General features: G+C 38.3%; 1 protein-coding gene across 5 annotated transcripts in view; it reads right to left on the bottom strand.

The window, feature by feature from the left end:
* Positions 1–610: 610 nt before the first annotated feature.
* The window catches only part of PLA2G7 (phospholipase A2 group VII), a 35830-nt gene continuing 12880 nt past the window's right edge, over positions 611–23560 (bottom strand). For 4 of the 5 annotated variants that reach the window (XM_016158946.2, XM_016158944.2, XM_016158943.2 and 1 more), the window contains exons 3-12: positions 20247–20368; positions 19685–19829; positions 17966–18059; positions 15790–15858; positions 15109–15235; positions 14093–14206; positions 5744–5835; positions 4702–4872; positions 2437–2585; positions 611–2071 (exon numbers count right to left, since the gene is read on the bottom strand). In XM_016158946.2, the coding sequence (XP_016014432.2) occupies positions 1977–2071; positions 2437–2585; positions 4702–4872; positions 5744–5835; positions 14093–14206; positions 15109–15235; positions 15790–15858; positions 17966–18059; positions 19685–19829; positions 20247–20368 (1178 nt within the window). In that variant the 3' untranslated portion in view covers positions 611–1976. The remainder of the gene's footprint in view (positions 2072–2436; positions 2586–4701; positions 4873–5743; positions 5836–14092; positions 14207–15108; positions 15236–15789; positions 15859–17965; positions 18060–19684; positions 19830–20246; positions 20369–23560) is intronic. The other variant, XM_016158942.2, reaches the window with a different exon arrangement.

Raw genomic sequence — 23560 nt, forward strand, 5'->3', positions numbered from 1 at the left:
AACAGATCTTAGCTGTTTACTGCTTACTAGACATGTGACCTAAGCTAGTTATGTAATATCTTTAAGGCTCGATCTTCCTCATCTGTAAAATAGGATAATAAAACTTTCCTTGCAGTGTTTTTAAGATTAGAAATACTTTATGTAAAGTAACTGAAAAGGAGTAGGCAGTTGATATTGTCTTCTTTTTCCTGAAAACTCAATATGTACTATGTTAGACATTTTTTTTTTTTTTTTAACCTTAACTCATTGGACCCTTTCAGCAGTTATTTTCTCCTTTCGGCAGCAGCATGTGACACCAACAAAGATTTATAAAGAGGTGCTATTGAATGGGAGGGACATCGATACAACTGGAATGGTTATCCATTTCTAAAATGAGTAAGGAAGTTTGCTACATGAGAGCAGTGAAAAGATGTGTGTATGGAACATTATCAGACCCTGAAGCTTGATGGGAATAGTGAGAATTAAGAACCTTAAAAGCTGGCTATAATTCCAATAAGTAACAAGGAGGGGATTTTGCTTTAACCATGATTAAGGTAGACAAGTGTATTGCTTGTTCCTGAGATAATAAATAGACAAGTTTGGCTTATTCATGTCGGAGATATACTTGTGAATTACTGGGAGAAAAGGTCAGAGAAGATGCATTAGGGCCAAATTATAGAGAATCTTCAGTTTCAGGCCGAGAAGTTGAATCTAATCCTTTATTTTAACTTTTTAAATAGAATTGGCTACAGGACAGGAGAAAACAAATTTCTCAAAATGAGTGATTTTGCACCTTAAAACATTAGGATGAGCTTAAAGTGCTCAGTCAGAACACATAGTTACCTAATAACTGGGCAAAAGAGATAGGAATGGGATAGTTATAGTTAACTGGGCTTGCTTACTAAGTAGTGTTTATCCTTGTTTACACAGGCTTAATTAGACTTAATGATGGAGAATTCATAGGAACAAGACCATATTTAGACCAAAATATACTTAATTAATCAGTGGCATAAGTTTTTATACCCCTTGAGAACAAACAAACACACACATTTTCCTTAACTCCCAGATGTATAAGTGCATAATTTTTTAAGATATCTTTTTTACCTCCTTTCATTGTACTAGTCTACATCTACTACAGAATTAAACACTTATTAAACAAAACTAAGTGGAAAATAAAGTAGTTAAAAGAAATTCTGAATGTTTCCTTTGTTATCCTTCCCAGGCTCTGGGTGAATAGCTAATTTAATGTGTAAGAGCTGACATCTCTGGCCTTTCTTATGTACTTTTCTTTAGCAAGTAGAGTCCACCAGAGATACGCCATTAAAGTAAACGCAAACAAATCACCAACTTTCTTTCATTTGATTTAATCTATGCTTTTGCCTTTCTCCAGTATTTTTACCCTTGTTCACTCCTCATTTAGTCATTACATTCAAATTGTATAGTATTACTAATTCTGAGGTAAAGCAGTGGCTTTATTATCTGCTTGATCTAATTTTTCTTAACATGACCAAAACTCAAAGGGCAGTGCTGCCAAATTCTACCTAGAATACCATTTTGCTAAAACTAAATTCTACTGTTCATAATAGAAAAAAAAAAAAAAAGACAAGAAAATCCATTTTTATTGTATTTTTAGGGAGTGTTACATCATTGCAACATGGTTTCATTGGCATTGTACCTGTTTTAATATCCTTGTTCATTAAAGTCATGTAAAAACAGTTATGAACTTGGGCACTAAAAATTGATCATTTTAGTAAAAGTAAAATTTCAGCTGGTATGATTTTTATATACATCAGTCTCCCATTATATTTAAAGGAAAACAGAGTATAGAGAAACTTCACTCACTATTATGGTATAATCTACATTTTAAAATATGAATTCATTGAGAAAATACATTAAAATCATACATGTACACATTCAGAGATTTTAAAATAAGACTTAAAAAAGCACTTTTAATCTAAATTCTTTTTCTCTATTTCTGTAGAGTTCTGTAGAGTGACCTAATGGTTGGTTGTGTCAATGTTGGTCCCTGGAATAAGATTGTCATCTTCTCCTTCTATCAAATAATCCCACTGATCAAAACCTTTCTGAAGTTCTGTAAAATATAAAATGTTAATAAACATTAAACTTTCGAGAGCATTAAACAGTAGAGCGCCACTAGGTGGCATCATAGCATTGCAAATTATCTAACCTGTTTGATGATCATGGAGACGAGCTGCGCTGAGCTGCTGAGTTGCTGCCTGGCTGCTTCAGCAACTGATAGCTTTAATAAGCAGACTTACCGTGTGGTATGTAGTATGCAGCAGAGCACAAACTTCTGATATTTGGTTTAAAACTGGTTTACTGCTACATTAAATTGTAAACCACTGGAGACTGTCAGAATTTGACTAATGCTGTGTTAAGATAGTTTTGTTCTGAGGATCATCTGGTTTATTTTATCAAAGAATGTTAGTTTCTTACCTAAATGCTTCTGTAAGAATGCTAGTGAAGCTTTGTTGTTAAGATCAATAACTACTTTTGCATCTATTTCTCCTTTTAATGTTACTATGTATCCAAGTATTGTGGCCTTTAGCAAAGAGATGTCAACAAAATTCAGATGGACTGCACCCCTGAAAGAGAAATGAGACATTTATAAATCACATTGTTTGATAAAGTTATTTTTGTAGTTAGGGTGCAGGAAAGATACTAGCCTGGTTGATTTATTTACCAACAACCAAGGAGACAAAACTTACTGATTTGATCTCCTCAGATATGAACTTGAGAGGTCACAGACTGTTCACTTAGAGATCCTAGAATATATATTATCTTCCCTTCTAGATAAAAATTTAAAGATTCCTATCTTGCTTGGCATCTTGTCTTTAGAAGAAATGATTCCAGCATTTTAAGGGACTAGAATATAGTCAATTTGAGTAGATGAAATGTGTTATGTGTTGAAGGGCCCCTGAACTCAGAGCCAGAAGCCTGCTTGTTCCGTTACCACCACCACTTAACTTGATATCTAGTTGATGTTAATCAAAAACACTTTGGATTTAAGCCTTAGATTAAGTATATTTAACAACAACAACAACAACTTTCCCTTGATTTATTTAAACTGTAAGCACCTTACAAATACCACTCTACTGCATTTTAAATTCACCAATAGTCTACCATCAAATAGGATGGTCTTGTTTAATACTCATTTTCTATTACCTCTGAAATATTCAACACTTGGTTTCCTTGCATTTTTTCTTCTTCGTTTCCTTGACATTGCATTTTCCCCTTTTTCTATATACTTTGTTTTTTACTGGAACTTCACCTAAATGTAGGCCTTTCTCAAGGTTCTATTCTCAAACCAATTCTTTTCTCACTTTGCGGTCTCATCTACTTCAAAGGTTTCATCTATGATATACAGAGTCTATACTTTTCCAAACATCCAAGAGATGTTTGTGGCCAGACATCTCTACCCGGATTTCCCAGGCTGACGTTAAGAAACTCCAAGGTTAAAACACATCTTTTCAACCCCACTCGGTGCACCTCTTCCTTTTCACTTTCCTGCTGCTTATTGGCAAAACACCATCCTTTTAGTTATCTGTACTCAAAACAGCCGCCTGAGTCGCGCTCACTCTTCCCCATATGCCCATCAAAACTTGAGAGTCAGACGCATACAGGTAGACACAGGGTCATGAGAGAGAGAGAGAGAGAGAGCAAAAGCTGGAATGCCATCAACAGTAAGGGTACTGACTGAGAAGAAGGGAGGGTGGGCGAGAAAGGGAGGGAGCAGCCTAATGAAAGGAGAAGCAGGAAAGAGTTGGGTTGTGGTATCTAAGGGAGGAGAAGTAAGGGTAGTCAGCAATATTGAATGAATGCAGAGACACTGCAAATGGGCTGCTGGGCCTTTTAAATCCTCAGTAGGTTCAGCTTCAGCATACTGGTGGGGGTTCAGGAAGCTAGACCACAGAAGTCAAGAGTAAATAGAAATAAGGGCACGAAATATTAAATATAAGCTATTATTTCAAGGTTTCTAGCAGAGAGGAAAGAAAAAAAATAGAGTGAGAGCCTAGTAGGAAGTAGGGTTCTCTTTCTGTACTATTTCTCTTATAGAATTAGACTTGCTTATACAAATAAGCTAAATTAAAGTCCTTATCTAGACCTACACTTGCCATTTATCTAAACTCTCTCGCTCTTGATCCTTAAAGACCCAATTCTACTCTGGCCTCCTCCAAGCAGTCTTTTTGAACTACCTCAAAACCTTATTGGGATTCCTTTTTCATGCCATGATATAAGCACATTGCTGATGCTCAAGGGGACCCCCGTTATAGTTTTGGGGAGTTTATAAATTCATATTCTTTCTAAATAGGTGATCACATGGCAGGTCTCAACAGACGATCTGACTTCTTTTCTGAAGAGTTCATAGTCTGGCCTGATGATGGAATACTTCCTCGTTCTCTGGCCTCCTACCCTGCCCTACCTCCTGTGTAAGCCTGCTCTTGTGTTTACATAAAAGTAGTATGTATCCTGGTGCAAGTTGCAATTGTCAGTATATGAGCTACTCAAAACATTTGCATTTTAAAAAGAGTAAGTCTAAATGCACTTAGAGCCTGAGATTTTCTAATAGTCTCCCTTATTGAAAGGCTAAACAACAAATTCGATGATTCTTTGATGGCTACCCAATATTGTCTGCTGATGTTTATCCAAGTTTCAAGTTTCTGCTTCAGATGATGAAATAAGTCAGTTACTTTTACTTACCTGATTGTAATCATTTTTCTTTCTTTACCAGGTGAGTAGCATTTTTTCATTTTTATGATATTAGCACGATATTGGAAGTGTTCAGCGTTGATAAAAAAGAGGGGCTGAGAAAAACGGGAAAGTACTTCTTCACGCAGTGGAAACATCCATGCATCCACGGCAATCCCGCACCTGGAGATATTTGTTGATGACGATAAAAGAAGGCCGGTTACATACTGAGCGACATATAGGGCTATTGTCCCTGTGTTTCCAGACCTTCTGACACTCCACAGTCTATTTATTATATTATTATACCTTTTTTAGAGTAACAGTTGGACCCATTGCTTTATATTTAGAGGTGGGTGCTTCACCTGGCAAAGTGGGCCTCGATGAAAAACATATGGGGTATATCACTTGAAAATGTAACTATTTTTAAAGTAAGTTTATTCTATGTTTCTTGACCTTTTGGGCACCCTGTTTTATTTGCTAAATGGATGCAAGGAGAGAATTCCCTTACATTGAAATGTGAGATGAAATTTTACAAATGATCCCACCCTTTTGATATGGGTGGCCCTACATGATCTCATCGGTCTGGGATGAAGTAACTCAAGAAAGAATACTGGAGTCTGGTCCTGTCTCCCACCTAAATAACTATGTAATTTCAGACCTCACTCTAAATTAAAGATGAAACAAAAATAATTTTAAAATGCTCTGCTTATTGGGATAGACTATAAAATGGCAACATTATTATCGCAATCATTATGTCGCAGATCAAATGTGGCTATAAAGATAAATATCCAAATAAAAGTGTTAAGGCCTCAAAAAGATAAGAATGGTGAGGGAAAATCAATAGGGGTGGGGAGCATTTTTAATCGCGGTAAAAGTAGATGGTTTATGCCTAGGTTAATTCGCATAGTGTAGTTTATAGAGGCAAAAGAATAGATTTGTAAGCCTCAAAGGATCCTTTCCTTCCTAAGAATTTGGTAAACTTTTATCTCACATGGGTTATCACTCCCCTTCTTCCACTAACTTACTGTTCTTTCACTTTACCTCATTTTCTTACCTGAATCTCTGGTCATCATGAAGAGCCTGAATAGTTGTGGCTGCACCAAAAGAATGTCCCATTATTGCAATTTTATTCCTATCGATAGAGTCCTATGTGAAAAAGTATAATATGAATTCATAACTATCTCATAGTTTGTTAGAATAGATGAAATGATTTTGAGAATCATACAATCATTATTCAATTAATTGGCATAACTGTGTACCTTGATTTCTTATTAAAAATACACACACATGGAGGGATAGAGGGAAGATGGCGGACTAGGTAAAAGCAGGGTTCGTCTCCTCCCAGGATCACATTGAAATGACAACCAAACTATAAAATAACCAACGTGGAGAATCGCCTGAAGTCCAGCTGATCATAACACCTACATCTGATGATATAAAGGAGCCACACTGAAGCCAACAGGAGGGGAGAAGTTGCAAATCAGGCTGGACCTGCACCCATGGGTGGTGGAGGAATTCCGGGAGGGAGACCAAGGCTGCAGAGGCTCTCCCGAGGGAGACAAGGGTCCTGGTCTCATCTGCAGCCTCCCCAGCCCAGGGTCCCAGCCCAGGGAAGAGGAGATTCTAGTAATTCTAACTGTAGAAACTGGAGGGGATTCCGGCCATCTGAGTGAGAAGGAGGGCAACTGAACCCCCAGATGTCCCTTTGAAGGACCCACGTAAAGGCTTTCTGACCTGTGGACACTCACTCGGGACACTGGCGGTGAGTTAAAGGCTCACCCGGGATTCATTCTGTAAAGGTCTCCATTGCCTGGCGTCTGAACAGGGGCTGGAAAGGTGGCCACCATTGTGCCTTAGTCCGGCTCCCCTGCTGGGCAATCTACAAACCTCACCAGCTTGACTGTGTAGACCCTTCCCACAGGGCCATTAGGAACCTCTGATCTGAGAGCAGCGTTTCTAATCCCAGCAACAGCAGCCAGCTGCTGTGAGCCACATTTCAGAAACAGGGGCAGGCAGATCGCTGCTGCCATCACAAACTTGGGCAGATAGTGGGGACCAACGAGCTAGACCCAGACAACAGTTGGTCTTGCTGTGAGCTGGGTCTTCTGCAGGAACTCTCAACAGTTACCAAATTTGCAGCAAGAATGAGGCTGAATTGATCTGACTTCCATTGTCTCTCTGAGACCCCACCCCACCCTATCCACAAATTGCCCTAGGGAGGCCATTGACAGTGAACTGCCACAGACCTGCTCTTCCCCTTCCCTGATCTCCTAATCCACACAGGCAACAACCTTTGGCTGGCGCAGGGTGGGCACTGCATAGAAATCAAGGGCAGGCAGACCTTTGCTGCCTACAAGAGTTGCAATATTGTGTCCAGGGAGCACAGGGGTCTGAGGTACTGCCCTTGACAGCAGCTGATCTCACTATGATCTTTGTCTACAGCGGGAAAGCCCAGACACAGAAGTTGCAGCAAAACTGAGGCTGTTTTGGCTGAACAGACCTTGTCTCCCTGAGATCCCACTTCACCCAAGCCACAAAGTGCCTGCAGCCCATTGACAAGCAGCCTCTTGTGCCCTGCTTGGCTCTGGGGTTGAGCAGTTAGCACGAGCAACAAGACCTTGGCTAGCGCAGGGAGCTCATTTCGAAGAAAACGGTTGTGGACAGACCACTGCTGCCTGAACGAGCTGCGATATTTCTTAAGGGGATTATAGGGGGCTGTATTTGCCTGATGGCCTTTGATTCCCTGAGCTTTGCCCCATCCAGTACACAAAGTGCCTGCTGCACATTGATAGGCAGCTACCTCTGCTCTGGGGTGGCACATCTGGGCCCAGTGTAGGCAACAGTTGACCTTGCTACATGTGGAAACTAGTACAGCGAGCCACAGAGATAGCGAGGGCATGTAAACTGACACTACGGGGACAGGGGAAATCTACTCACTAGACCCAGGAGACTCCCAGGGTCCCTGCACCACCCAACATGTGTATCACCTAGAGGCTCATCCAGTTTCAGAGATTTACAGGCATCTTACAGGCAGTATCAGGACTTGAGAAGCGCTGGTCCCTCTGCTAAAGTGCCATAGATCAGGGACGAGGGGTAACCAAGTGCTGCCTACAACGATATTTCTTCCACTTACTTATAGATCCATCATAGACAACAACCATCGGCGAATAGCCCTGAGCAATCCAAAGCAGCAGCTAACATTGGCCTATGAGGGAGCCCCTCCCAAGGGGTCACAAAACTAATGCATCTGGAGGCTGGTGCCAGACCACAATGGAGCAGCTCCTGACTAGTTCCAGCAGTGATACACACAAAGGGTAGTTGCAACAAGTGCACAAGTCTGCTAGGGCAAATCTCACTCAGTGGGATCAGCCCCCCACGACAACTCTTATCCTAAGGGTGCAGCCAAGTCACACAATTAGCCTAAACATTAATCTTACCCACTGATCTACTAACAACAATAAAGCCTCGGTAACAGAAGATCACACACAACCCACACAAAGGTCACGTCCAGAGCTCCCAGCACAAGAGATCAGGGAGGGTGTGCCACTGGGGCACACAGGACACCTTCCACATTAGGCCATCTGACCAAGGCTGAGAGATGAAACAAATATTCCTGACACATAGAAACATAAACAGAGAGTCTAATAAAATGAGAAAACAAAGGAACTTGCCACAAATGAAACAACAAGAGAAAACTCCAGAAAATAAGCTGAATGAAATGGAGGCAAGCAACCTACCAGAGACAGAGTTCAGAATAATGGCTATAATGATGCTCAACGAAATTATGGGGAGAATGGATGAGCACAATGAGAACCTCAACGGAGAGATAATAAGCATTACAAAGGACATAGAAACCATAAAAAAGAACCAGACAGAAATTAGGTATACAATAATTGACATCAAGTATATACTAGAAGGATTCAACAGTAGATTGGATGAAGCAGAAGATCGAAACAGTAAATTAGAAGACAAGGTAGCTGAATACGCCCAATCGGAACAATGAAAAGAATAAAGAATTTTTAAAAAGGAGGATAGTTTAAGACACCTCTGGGACTATGAAGTGTAAAAATATCTGAATCATAGGAGTACCTGAAGAGGAAGAGGGAGAGCAAGAGATTGAGACTCTATTTGAAGAAATAATGACAGAAAACTTCCCTAACTTGGCAAAGGAATTACACATACAAGTTCAGGAAGCACAAAGAATGCCAAACAAGAGGAATTCAAATGGACCTACACCAAGACACATCATAATTAAAATGCCAAAGGTCAAAGACAAAGAGAGAATCTTAAAAGCAGCAAGAGAAAGGAAGCTGGTTACTTACAAGGGTATCTCCATAAGAATGTCTGCTGACTTTTCAGTGGAAACTTTGCAGGCCAGAAGGGAATGGCAAGAAATATTCAAAGTTATGAAAAACAAGAATCTACAACCATGGATACTCTATCTAGCAAGGCTTTTGATCAAAATAGAAGGTGGGATAAAGAGCTTCCCAAGCAGAAAAAAACTTAAGGAATTTATCACAAGCAAGCCAGCATTACAAGAAATGTTAAAGGGTCTTCTGTAAAAAGAGAAAGAGTAAAAAAGAAAATAGAAATAACAAATATGAATAATAAAATGACAGTAACAATGTACCTATCAGTAATCACTTTAAATGTAAACGAATTAAATGTTCCAGTTAAAAGACATAGGGTAAATGAATGAATAAAAAAACAAGACCAATGCATATGCTATCTACAAGAGACCCACTTCAGATCAAACGACATTCACAGACTGAAAGTAAAGGGATGGAAAAAGATATTTCATGCAAATGGAAGTGAAAAGAAAAGCTGGGATAGCAATACATATATCAGATAAAATAAACTTTAAAACAAAGGCTATAATAAGAGAGAAAAAAGGGCATTACATAATAATAAAGGGATTGATAAATCAAGAGGATGTAACCCTAGTAAACGTATATGCACCCAGCATAGAAGCATCTACATACATAAAGCAGTTATTGACTGACATAAAAGGAGAGATCAATAGTAATACTCATAGTAGGAGACTTTACTACCCCATTGACACCAATGGACAGAGCTTCCAGGCAAAGAATCAACAAGGAAACAATGGACCTAAAAGATACACTAGAACAGATAGACTTAATAGATATTTTCAGAGCATTTTACCCCGAAGCAGCAAAATATACATTCTTCTCAAGTGCACATGGAACATTTTCAAGGATAGACTGCATGTTAGGACACAAAACAAGTCTCTGTAAATTTAAGAAGATTTAAATCATACCAACTGTCTTCTCTGATCACAATGGTATGAAACTAGATATCAACTACAAGAAAAAAAAGGGAAAATACACAAATACATGGAGGCTAAATAACATGCTACTAAACAATGAATGGGTTATTAATAAGATCAAGGAAGAAATCAGGATGCCTTGAGACAAATAAAAATGAAAACACAACAACTCAAAATATATGGGACACAGTAAAAACAGTATCTAAGAGGGAAATTCATAGCAATACAGGCCTACCTCGAGAAACAAGAAAAAGCTCAAATAAACAATCTAACCCTACAATTAAAAGAACTAAAAAAAGAACAGCAAACAAAGCCCAAAGTGAATAGAAAGAAGGAAATAAGAAAGATCAGAGCAGAAATAAATGAAATAAGAGTCTAGGAAAACAATACAAAAGATTAATGAAACCAAGAGCTGTTTCTTTGAAAGGATAAACAAAATTGACAGACCCTTAGCCAGACTCATCAAAGAAAAAAGAGAGAGGACTCAAATAAATAAAATCAGATATGAAAGAGGAGAAATAACCACAGACTCCACAGAAATACAATCATAAGAAAATGCTATGAGCAATTATACGCCAACAAATTGGACTATCTGGAAGAACTTGACACATTCATAGAAACATACAATCTCCCAAGACTGAGTCAAGAAGAAACTGAAAATCTGAACCGACCATTTACCACCAATGAAATAGAATCACTAATCAAAAACCTCCCCCAAAACAAAAGTCCTGGACCAGGTGGCTTCATAGGCAAATTTTACCAAACATTCAAAGAAGAATTATCATCTATTCTTCTCAAACTATCCCAAAAAATTCAAGAAGAGGGAAGGCTCCCTAACTCCTTTCATGAGGCCACCATTACCCTGATTTCAAAACCAGGCAAAGACATTACAAAAAAAAAAAAAACTATAGGCTGATATCTCTATAAACATTGATGCAAAAATCCTTAATGAAACATCAGCAAACTAAATCCAGCAATACATTAAAAATATCACACAGCATGATCAAGTTAGATTTATTTCTGGGATGCAAAGTTGGTTCAATATCCACATTATCAATTAATGTGATACACCACATTAACAAATCAAAAGATAAAAAAATCTTATGATCATATCCATAGGTGCAGAAAAAGCATTTGACAAAATCCAGCATCCATTTATGATAAAAACTTTCAGCAAAGTGGGAATAGAGGGAACATATCTCAACGTAATAAAGGCCATTTATGACAAACCTACAGATAACATCACACTCAATGAGGAAAGGCTAAAAGCATTTTCCTTAAGATCAAGAACAAGACAAGGATGGCCATTTTCACCACTCCTCTTCAACATTGTATTGGAAGTCTTAGCCACAGCAATAAGACAAAAAAAAGAAATAAAAGGCATCTGAATTGGAAAGGAAGAAGTAAAACTCTCGTTATTTGCTGATGACATGATACTATATATAGAGAACCCTAACGATCCCACCAAAAACTGTTAAAACTGATCAATGAATTCAGTAAAGTAGCAGGTTACAAAATAAATATTCAGAAGTCAGTGGCATTTTTATACATCAATGATGAACTTTCAGAAAGAGAAATTAGGAAAACAATCCCGTTTACAATTGTGTCAAAAACTATAAAATACTTGGGAATCAAATTAACCAAGTAGGTAGAAAATCTGTTTTCGGAAAATTATGTCATTGGAAAAAGAAATTGAAGAAGATACAAATAAATAGAAGCATATACCCTGTTCATGGGTAGGAAGAATCAACATTGTTAAAATGGCCATACTACCCAAAGCAATCTATAGATTCAATGCAATCCCTATCAAAATACCAATGGCATTTTTCAGAGAGCTAGAACAAATAATCCTAAAATATATGTGGAGCCATAAAAAACCCCAATTAGCTGTGATAACCTCTTGCGAAAGAAGAACAAAGTTGGAGGTATCGCACTACCTGATATCAGACTATACTACAAGGCTACAGTAATCAAAACAGCATGGTACTGGCATAAAAACAGACACATCGATCAATGGAACAGAATATAGAGCCCAGAAATAAAGGTAAACAATAACAACAAAAATAAACAAATGGGACTACATCAAACTAAAAAGTTTTTGTACAGCAAAGGAAACCATCAACAAAACAAAAAGATAACTGACTATTTGGGAGAAGATATTCACTAATGATATGATACATCTGATAAGGTGTTAATATCCAAAATTAATAGAGATCTTATACAACTCGACAGCAAAAAAACCAAACAATTCAATTAAAAAGTGGGCAGAAGACCTGAACAGATACTTCTCCAAAGAGGAAATACAGATGGCTAACAGACATATGAAAAGATGCTCAAGGTCAGTAATCATAAGAGAAATGCAAATTAAAACCACAGTGAGATAATCACTTCATACCTGTCAGAATGGCTATCATCAATAAATCATAAAACAACAAGGATGAGGAGAAAATGGAACCCTCATACATTGTTGGTGGGATTGCAAATTGGTACAGCTGCTATGGAAAAGTCTGGAGGTTTCTCAAAAAATTAAAAATGGATATACCTTTTGACCCAGCAATTGCACTTCTGTGTATTTATCCAAAGAAAATCAAAATAATAATTTGTAAAGAACTATGCACTCCAATATTCATAGCAGCACAATTTACAATAGCTAAGATATGGAAGCAACCTAAATGCCCATTGACAGATAATTAGATAAAGAAATCATATATACAATGGAATATTACTCAGCCATTAAAAAAAATGAAATCCTACCATTTGCAATGACATGGATGGACCTAGAGGTTATTATGCTGAGTAAAGTAAGTCTGACAAAGAAAGGTAAATACCATATGATTTCACTTATATGTGGAGAACAAAAAGAACAAACTAATCAAAAACAGACTCATAAAAATAGCGGACAATTTGTTGACAGACAGAGGGGAGTGGGGTTGAGTGACTGAGAGAATAGGGTGAAGTTTTAAAGAAGTACAAATTTGAAGTCGATAGCTGGGCACGAGGATGGGGAGCACGGCACAGGGAATGCAGTTAGCATTAATATGATGGCTAAGTGGAGGGCCAGGGGAGGGAGGAAGCAACTAGAGGAATCATTTTATGAACAATATAGATGTTTAATCAATGTATTGTATACTTGAAAGTAATTTAAATAAATAAATTTATTTTAAAAATACACACATGTATAAATAGACATATATAGAATACACACAAATATGTATATATAAATACATGCGCACGCACACACGCATATATTAAGCATTTGTAAAAGTTCAGAAGTGAACTGAATGGTCTTCCTAGTCACCTAAACTTAAAATGTCAACACCAATGCTGAATTCTCCCTCTCCCCATTCCATATTTATTAGTTTGTTCGTTCCATGACTATTTATTGGTCAGTTGTTCTGTGCCAGGCATTGTAATTCACTTTCAGTGAGCTCACAGTCTTTTAGGGAACAAAGAGATACAAATGCATGATGCAAATACAATAGAGTGGTGCCAAGGAGGAGATAGAATAGATAGTCATACTCAGTCCAGGGCTGGGCAGTAGGGTCCAAGAAAGCTTCTCTTGGTGGAGGTGATGACTAACTTGAGTTGGGTTAAGCAGGACTTAAGGTGGATGGTATGTCAGGCCAAGGGGACAACATGTACAAAGTCATGGAAACATGAGAGAGAGTGGCTGGTTGAAGAACTGTGTCTGGAGAACAGACCATCGTCTTCTGTTCAAAGTACTTCTAGTTCTCTCTGTTCCCTATACTCCATCCTCCACACCATTTTGGAGTCCGCTTTGGTCTGATATTTTTCCACCCTTCCCAACATTTTGTCTAAAACTTTTGACCAACTTTCCAGGATCAATGAGTCCAACAACATGCAGAAGCTATCCAAGAAATTCCAGTACAAACCAGCAGTATTAACTTGAACCACATGAAATTGCCATTTTCGTAGACTGACTGTTGGCGATTTCATGTATAGTTCAACCCAATGTACTCCTCGTTGCTGTAATATTTTACCTGTAATTTTTTGAAGCCTTTTATCATGTTTTTTTTTTTCTGTATTACAGCAAAAAAGCAGAAAAATAAAGAATAAAGAACTATGGGACAAGGGAAAAAGGCTTTTTTGGCTTACCGTCAGTTGTTTCAGATCAAACTCTATATCTAATACATTCTTCATTGGCTTTTTGCAATCAGTGCAGAGAATATAATTGAGAGCTTGGGAACACTCCTTTGCTCTTTGCTGTACCTAATATGATTATTAGAAGAAGGAAATGACAAAGTAAAAAGTTGCAACATTTATTTTAAAGTTTATGTAGAGTTTACATGTGGGGAAAATGGTCAGTTGCTTTTAAACTGGAAATGTCTAAGAAATTAATGATTAGAAAACAACCTAGCATAATGACACTGGCACCAGCTTTGCAGGTAGTTATAGCTTAGTCCAAATCCTGGCTTTGTTGCCTACCTCCAGTGTGACCTCAGATGATTACTTAACCTCTCTAAGCTTCCATGCATTGTATAATAATGCTTATCTCAGTGAAATGTGATTGAGATTAAATGCAATAACATAGGTAAGGTATCTACTTAAAAGCTTGGCACAGGGAAGAAACCAGTGTGCTTTATTTCATTTAATCTTCCCAACAGCCGTGTTAGAAATATACTGTTATTATCCATTATTTTGTAACAGAGTAAACATGGAAGCAAAACAAAGAGAGTAAGTACTTGTCCAGGATCACCCACTGTTAAGTGATGGCGCCAGGATTCAAATGCAGAAAGTTGGATTCTAAGGCCTGGACTCCTAATACTATTGTATAACCCCCTCTCTGAAAAGTAGTCTTATTTATATTGCCTGTGGCAGGGGGGAGGGACTCTATGAATTTATTTTGAGATTTTAAAATTAGAAGTTCTAATGCAAAAGAATTCTGTATATTTGCTGTAGCTCCCAGAATCTTCGTTTGTTTTTACTATGATCCAGGTATTTCATTAAGGGAATGTTATTATTCAGAGAATCCTCTGATAGATCTTTTGGTACTGCGAAGTACAAGCGTGAGGAACACAGCTTGCCCTGTGTAAAGTTAAATAAGCAAATGTCACCATTTTGCATATTCCTTTTTCAGTCACCACAACACCTCTACTCTTACTGCAGTGTACCTGCTCATTTCGCAGAGTCTCCTCGTCCTCTCCTTGTTTTAGAGTTTTAAAATAGAGCCAAGTCTTATTCATAGTTTCTGCTGCATACTGGTCATTGAAATAGTAAGTTGCAGATGCTGATTGGTCTCTACAATATAAACAGAATCAATTACTTACACTTCCTCATCTCACCCACGTTCCTCATCCCCATTGTTGATCTCCCCTCACTCAGTTCTTTCTTTCTTTTCTTCATCCACAGCACTTTTTTTTTTGTTTTAAATCAATGAGGACCCAAAGGGATCTCTAAGAAAAAGGTATAATTTTGAGTAAACTCGACCCATAATATCTTCACAATTCTGGGAAGCAAGATTGAAAACTCACTCCTGGAATCAATTCCTAGTACTGTCACTTACTAGCTGTGTGGCTTTGGGTCACACAGTAGTACCCTTTCTCAGTTTCATTTTCTTCCTCCTTAAAACAGTGGTACTGGTACCCATTTCATAGGGTTGTTATGAAGATTAAATGATGGTATATGACTATGGCACATGATAAACACTCCAGAAATGTTAGCTGTTTTTTTAATTCTTGACAATCTAACTCAGTCTCCTTTTTTCTCATGATGTAATTATAGTTGACAATCCAATCAACAGCTTTTATAAACCTTTAAGAAAGTTAGAGCCCAGTACATATCAGGTGACATACCTGTGTTCTACAGCAGCAACTATAAACCCATGAGATGCCAGGTCAATGCCAATAGCAGAATAAATTGTCCTTCAAAACAAAAAGAGGGAAGCATTCAACTCCTTGTCATGATTACAAGGTGGGATTCACTAACGAACCTGGGCACGTGGAGACTGTCATGCCCCCATAGTAGTCCCCAGGGTGAAGCAGAGAGCTATGGTTCTCAAAGGATGGGTGGGAAGCTTTCCCCTTGGGGGATAGATATTTCACAATGTTTAGAGGTGTGTTTTTATTAGCATGAAGCCAGGGAGGGTGCTACTGACATCTAGTGGATAGAAAGACTAAACATCCTTGCATAGGAAGGCCTACACAACATGAAATTATTCAGTCCAAAACATCAATCATACCAACGCTGAGAAACCCTGGTGCAGTGATTATAAATACTGCCTTTGAGAGTTCTGAGTTTTAATTGTGATTCCGCCGCTTACCAGCAACATGACTTTAGGTAATTATAGTACTGAATTTTTGTCCTTACCTGTAAAGTGAGGCTATTAATGCCTTTGCTTTAGGAGAGTTGTAAGGTTTTGATAAGAGTATGTATGTGGGAAGGCGGTACAGTGTGGTTTAAGAGAAAAGGACCTGCAGTCTGACCAATGCGTTTGAATCCTGTTTCCACCACTTCTTAGATGCCTACTTAGGGTAAGTCACCCGTTTTACCTCTGCCTTGGATTTTTTTTTTTTTTTATCTGTAGAAGGGTGATGCTATAATAATACAGTACCCAATGAGATTATTGTAAGGATTAAATAAGTTAACATCTTTTCAGTACTTATAATCATGTCTAAAATTGGGTATTACTGAACACATATTAGCTGTTGTTTAAATGAGTGGACAGGGTGAGAAGTTGAAAAAATCATGTGCTAAGCAACTGCATTTATAACCCCTTCCTAGGTCTTCATTCTGCACAGTCTTTTTATATCATGGATTCAATAGAAAATGTCCATAGAAAATAAAAAGGAGGTAGGTAGAAACTATATCTTCTACTCTTGGAGATGTAAGACCGACTCAGTAAGAGAAAATGACCTAGCACAGAAATCAGCAAGCCTTTTAGTGAAAAGCCAGAGAGTAAATGTGTCCAGTTCTATAGGCTATCTATTACTTGTCACAGCTACTCAACTCTGCTGTTGTAAGCACAAAAGTAGCTATAGACAATGTGAAAAGCAAATGAGTGTGGCTGTGTTCCAATGTAATTTTATTTATGCAAATAGGCAGGGCTGGGTTTGGCTCTGGGGTTCTAATATGCCAACCATAGGCTAGACTACAATTAAAGAACTGAAGATAATTTCTTATTGCAGATGCTACCCAACTTCTTTCTCTCTGAAAGCCACCTTTTCTTTTCTGAAAGTCTTATAGTCTTCTGAGGTGGAAGAAAGGGAGGAAGCAGTGTGAAGACAGAAGTAGAGAGGGTGAGTAATTATGAAAATGCACCACTTAGATATTATGCCATAGAAACTATAGTTGACTAAAGACCCCACCCAGCTGCTGCCCCTCTGGATCCACTACCACGTGACAGTTTCCAGTGCGTCACTCCCAGGGACTGGGCAGTGTGGGTGTAACGTAGGCCCATTGCTGTGATTCGCACAACTTCTTCGATGAGCAACTTTGGGTCAAGCACGCCCTCTGCTGGCTTGGCCTGATCTTTCTTTGAACCGTGCTGTAGCCTGGTATTCTTCATACCCAGTCCTCTGTTTCTCATCTCTTTCCCAAGTGTCCAACCTGAATGTTGTCTGAAGGCTCTCTCCATCTTTCTCCGTACCTTCCCCTCTCTCCTTCACGGGCATTTCTCTCAATAAATGTCTTTCACAGATAATCTAATCTTGGATCTTGGCACTATTTCTCAGAAGCCCTGAACTAACACAGTGGATAATTTTGAGAGTGTAAGTATTATAATATAGAAGGATGACAGCCAAAAATGCAACACCCTCCCTTCTCTATTGTGAGGCCTATCTCCATGAACTGCATGGAGGAAAAGACAGAGCTACGACTGATCGACAGATCACATTCAACTCTTCAGAAACCTCAACTCCTCTAGAACAGGGGCCAGCATGATGCTCCAAAATTTGATTTTCCTTTTTTGGGAAAAAACACGTTTGGTTATTGATCCCTAGATCAATAATTGTTCAACCTCTCAAACTTTACCTGAATGCGCCAATACCATGAGAAAAAACAATTAGTGGATATTTTTCACCAGTTCTCAGACGGGCATTCCAGTTTGCAGGAGTTGTCAGTGAACCTAGACAACAATGGAAGATTATAAACAGCATTTTATCTGACTTTAATGTTGTTGGTTAATTTAACCTACATCTCCTTAGTATAAAATCCTGTCCCATGAAATTCATATTTTTATGTACTAATAGTAAATTCATTAAAAAGTTTCCTACTAGATACACACCAACCCAAGACCTCGACCATGTGTTTTTTCCTAGGACCATAGGATCATTAATTATCAGTCCTCCTTGCCAGCTCTGAAACTAATGTGACTTTTTTTTTGTTTGTTTTTTTGTTTTTTTTTTGTTTTTTGTTTTTTTTTTTTACTTAAAAGTGTTCAGCAAGACTGGTTTTTATTACCAATCCCAAGTTTTGGCAAAACGTTGAAGGCAATGTTCAGAAACCAAATTACTAATAAAACTCAAGAACATTACACTGAAACCCAGAATCTTCTAATTGGAGACTCCTCTCGTTTTAACTAGTTTGTGACCAAGAGAAAGATGGAGAGACCATTGGCTTCGTATTCAGGTATGGCTTTGCGTACAGTTCTGCCATTTACTAGTTATTGATGTTGAGCACATTAAGAGAACTCTCTAAGCTTCAGATTCCTTTTCTGTAAAATGAAGGAAATGATATCTATTTCACAGGGTTTTGTGATAATTGTATTTAAGTAGGTAACATATGTAAAGCACCTATCCAGTCACATAGTAAGGGGCACAAAAAAGAACAAGCACTGTCTTCTCTTCTTTCACTTCTCAATTCTTATTCTCATTATTATCGTCAATGATTGTGTTTCATTTTTTCATCTATAAAATGGAGATGTGATCATGAAGAGTGAATATGATGATTGCTACAGAAGTCATTTATAAGTTTTTTGAGCACCATAAAGATGTGTAGTTACAGAATTTTCATCATTTCTATAATAAAAGGGCTTCTCAGAAAACTCCAAGATGTTTAAAATAAATGCCAAACACTGTAGGTAATTTTGGTAGGGGGGAAGGGGTGAACTTTGAAGATATAATTAACACCAGCTGAATGGTAGTGTCTGGTCAAACAGGTAAGGTAGGAAAAGTCGATATTAGTGAAATGTAGACAACTGAAGTGATGGCTCCATGTCAGATTGTCTTAGGGAGAGAGTCTGGTCCCCTGGGAGTGGGTGATGGGAATGAGAGTAGAATCTCCTCATTTATGCTAAGTAAGAAATAAGCTTTAACTCCTCCGTTTTGGATCTGGAGAATTATGGTGGCTTCTACTTTCTTTCTCTTTTGCCCTACTTTAGAAGGCACTTAAGTACAGAGCCATGTGGGATAGTAGTCACATCAGCCCAGCTGATTATTGTCCCCCCCCCCCATAGTATATAAGAAAATAAACTGAAGATCAGTCATTGAGAGATTTAGAGCCAGTCTGAAATAATACTTTTATTCCCTCCACTCATCCCATCATATTCAGAATGGACCAAATGAGAACCCTTGATTTGCTGATAGTTACCTGGCCTTTGGCCTTCTAAGAAATACGTTCTTTCTTTGTCATCCTAGGAGAAGTTTAGACTGGAGAAAACCTACTTTAGTCCTTAACTGCCTGAAACTCTTGCTGTTTTCAAAGCTTTCTTATACTCTAGAACCTACAAAGCAGAATCAGCAGAAATCTTACCATAAAAGAAGTTCAAAATTTTTCCCATAAACCAGTGCATTCCAAGATATTTACTAGTACCAAAAAAATATTCTTCATTTGGGATCAAGAGGGTTTCAACATACTCATCATCTTGGGATGGATAATACAAACGCAGGAAGGTGCTCTGTAGAGGAAAGAAATCAATGTACTTTTAGTCATTTCTTAAACAGATTCTAACAGCTATTTTGCATATTTAATTAGTAGGGACCCAAATACTTCTATTGTTCATGAAGAGGTCCGGACAACTTTTTAAGCTGCTGTCATGACTGAATACAATAGAAAGAGAAGAGAAATAGAACAATATATTCTTTCTAAGTGAAAAGAAAGTATGAACAGCCCTGTTCCACCCATTAATGAAGGGGAAAATGGTAAGTTAATTAATCAGATAACAGCAATGAGATGGGGAAGCAAAAGTCTTTCTATGAAACAATATAAATGGCAAAATGAGTCATTCTCAGGTGAGGGTAAGGTCAAATTTCAAAACCTCTAGCCATAGTCAGTATTACAATGTAAAGATAAGTGGTATTAATCAAAGCATTACCTTATTAGTGTACTCAAACATCAAATCTGTACAACCAACAGAATAAGGGCCACTTCCTCTGGGGATTTTAATTTGGCCAAAAAGTGCAGCACCCATCTGAGCTTGTATTTTACTGACCCATGCTGAAAAACAAGTAAATATTATTTCACTTATTATCCATTTACACCCCAGACTTTATTACACAAAGAAAAACCAACAGAATCAAATTTCTGCCCATAGTTTCTGGCCTCCTTCATTCCTTTACTAATTAGTAAAGACAACAAGTAATTAGTGAGGGCCCTGCTGTTAGCAAAGTCTTGTGTGGGGAAAAAGATGGAAGTAGATATTGCCCTTCTCTCAAGGCATTTAGGACCATCACCTCCTAAAACTCATAGCTTGTCCCTTACTTTCTGTTCCGATCTAGAGCATATTAAAGACCACTTCCTAAATTTGTTTTTCTTAAACATGAAGCTATTTCCATTGCTACTTGAGGCTCGAATATGTCTTATCTTTCCAATGTTTTGGGGTTGAAATATGTTCACAGGCACATAACTCCCAGTTTCTGGAGCTGTGTAAGAAAGACCCTCCGTGCTCTGGAAGTCCTCTGTCTCATTTTCTTTCCTGCTTTTCCCCTTTAATTTATCTCTCTTCCATGTGCTCCAGTGCTCTCGAGCTACGCATTGGGCTGTCTGATGCCTCTGCACCTTTGTAAATGTTATTCACTGTGTTTTAAGTCCCTGTGGCAAATTCCTATTCAACCTTTAACATTTCAATTTGATGTCAGGTCTTCTCTGAAGCTTTCTTTGATCCCCCAGTTTTAATTATTTTATCCTTAATATTAAATCAATTCCTCAAATATGTTTCTATCATTCTTCCTATCATATTATAGTAAAATTATGCGTTTGCACACTCTGTCTCCTACAGTAGTCTCGTTCTTCAAGAGCTATGTCCATGTCTTTGTATCCTCAGATCTTAACAAAATGTCTGGCACATGGTCAGTGTTCAATAAATATTTGTGCAAATGAGCTGAACTAAGTTTTTCACTGCCACTGGTTTCTTGTTTTCATCAAATGCCTCATAGTATACATTCTTTTACCTACCCACTCATGAAACTTTCTCCCCCACCAGTACCAAAACCCTTCAACACACCTGCGGTTTCATTTCACCTGTTCTCCTCCCTTATAACTCTCAGTCAAGTCCATATTTAATTTCAAGATGGTGAGTGCAAATATCAGTATATTCAGACTTTTACTCTTCTAGATTCAGCTTGCCTGCTACTTTTCTTCTGTCAAACTGTGAGTTGATTACTCTGCTAGACAGACACTTTTGTGCTTTCTATGACATTCTGCCTCTGCTACTGACACCTAGAACTATGTTAGGTACAGCACCTGCATTGATATTATATGACATCACCTAGAAAGATTTTGAGTCATGCGAAGAAGCCCATTTATATCCTCCACATTGGTGACTAATATGTGAAGCACCTGCCAGTGATGAGCCTTTCAATACATAAAGCCTTGCTACTCAGAGTCGGTCATGGACCAGCATTGTTGGCATCATCGAGGAGCTTGGAAATACAGGATCTCAGGCTTCACCCCAATCCTACTGCACCAGAAAAGATGTGCTTAATAAAGTTTAAGAAGCATGAGGCTAATGTACCAGGCCACCTGGACTGACACATGGGTCAACAATTTACAGTCAAACAGTAGGAAGTAGTTCCAAAGAAGGTAGGGGATGAGATGAATGGATCCTGGATCTTGGAGCCAAGTGATCCTATTTTGGATTTCAACTGTACCTCTTGTTGGCACCCACGAGGCTAAGTAATTTACTCCTCTCTCTTACCCTTATTTGTAAAGTCAGAATAAATGCACTAGACCAGCATGTAGGACAGTTGTAAGGATGCTATGATACAGATGTTAAGTGCCTAGCATGGAATATAACATGTAACAGGTAGACAACTGATATTATTTGTCCCTTATCTGGAGTTGGTTAACTCTGGTTACCCAAATTTAAGCCCTTGGAGGAGTTTTAGTTGAGCTAAACTAAACCATATCATTTTCCCTTCAGGCAGATTCAACCCAAGGCATTTCCTCAGAGATTAAAGTAAAAAACAACCATACCTTTTCATGTAAGGCTAACATTTTAGGGTCTATTTTGAATTAGAAAAGGCTTTTTCTCTCCTATTTAAGATAATCTACTGAGCCATGCTTTGCGGTGTGACAGAGATACATCAAGTCCAGTAGGGGAGTAGGGGACAGTAGAGGAGTCTATACCTGCCTTTTGTTTCTGTAAGGAGCACCTTGTGTTCTGCTGTGCCCTTTCCCATAGGCAGACATGGTGTGTGTGACCGTGAAGAGGTTGAGGGGGCGTGGGAGACTCTGTTCAGAGTTTGGTGAGCAGCCCAGAGAACCCACAGCTGCTTTGAAACACTACTTCTGGAACTAGGAGTTCAGTTCTAGAGCCATGGAAGGGTTCCAAGTTGCGCAAGGTTCCCCTTGTGAGGTTTCAATTCCACTTGTGGTAACCTTTTCCAATAATAGAGGTATGCCCTAGTTCTCTAAAACCTGCTCGACATAAAAGCCCCCTCACTCAACATTCAGGAACCACAGGTCAAGATGGAGCTATAGGCCCACTTTCCCACTTTCTCCAGGAACCCCAACCCCTGAGAAAGTCTTAAGAAATTCTGAACTGACCCAAGTTTGGGTGTAGACCTACAGGGCCCTGGTGACTAGCTAGGGGAGCCGCAGAAAAGATTCGCTAGCCTAAGGCTAATGTGGTCATGGTCCTGGATTTCCTGTCCTCTGACCATTTATCAGATTCATCGTGATGGAAGAGGCAGGGAAGAGGCTTGTCAGGTTGAATGGCCACTCTCTAGATGATAAAATTTTGTACTTCAGAACTTATGCCACTTCCTGTTTTTCTTCAATTTTATTTTCTTAAAAGCATTGGAATACTCAGTATGTTATTAATTTTTCTAATATTTCTGGGTGGAATTCATTTTGTCAAGTATTCCTGATATTTATTTCTGGGTTTGGAGATGGAAAGTATACATGCTAGAAACATTACATTCTCTATATGGCTTTATGTCCTCCATTAGCTAATAAGCTATTTCTACATCCATATTTATAAATCTTTTACCTGCATAATCATGTTTTCTGTGTATTCATTTAGTAAGAAGAATATGATCATCTTTTATTTTAGTATTTTATTTAATAAATTATTTCTAATAATTAAAAAAGATGCATTCATTTTTGAGCATTTGGAATGAGTAGGGTATTAGGCCCAGTGCTGGAACTACAAAGACGAATGAAGCAGTGTCCCTGTCCTCAAGTTTC

The sequence above is a fragment of the Rousettus aegyptiacus genome, unplaced genomic scaffold (genome assembly GCF_014176215.1).
Source record: "Rousettus aegyptiacus isolate mRouAeg1 unplaced genomic scaffold, mRouAeg1.p scaffold_m13_p_1, whole genome shotgun sequence".
NCBI lineage: Eukaryota > Metazoa > Chordata > Mammalia > Chiroptera > Pteropodidae > Rousettus > Rousettus aegyptiacus.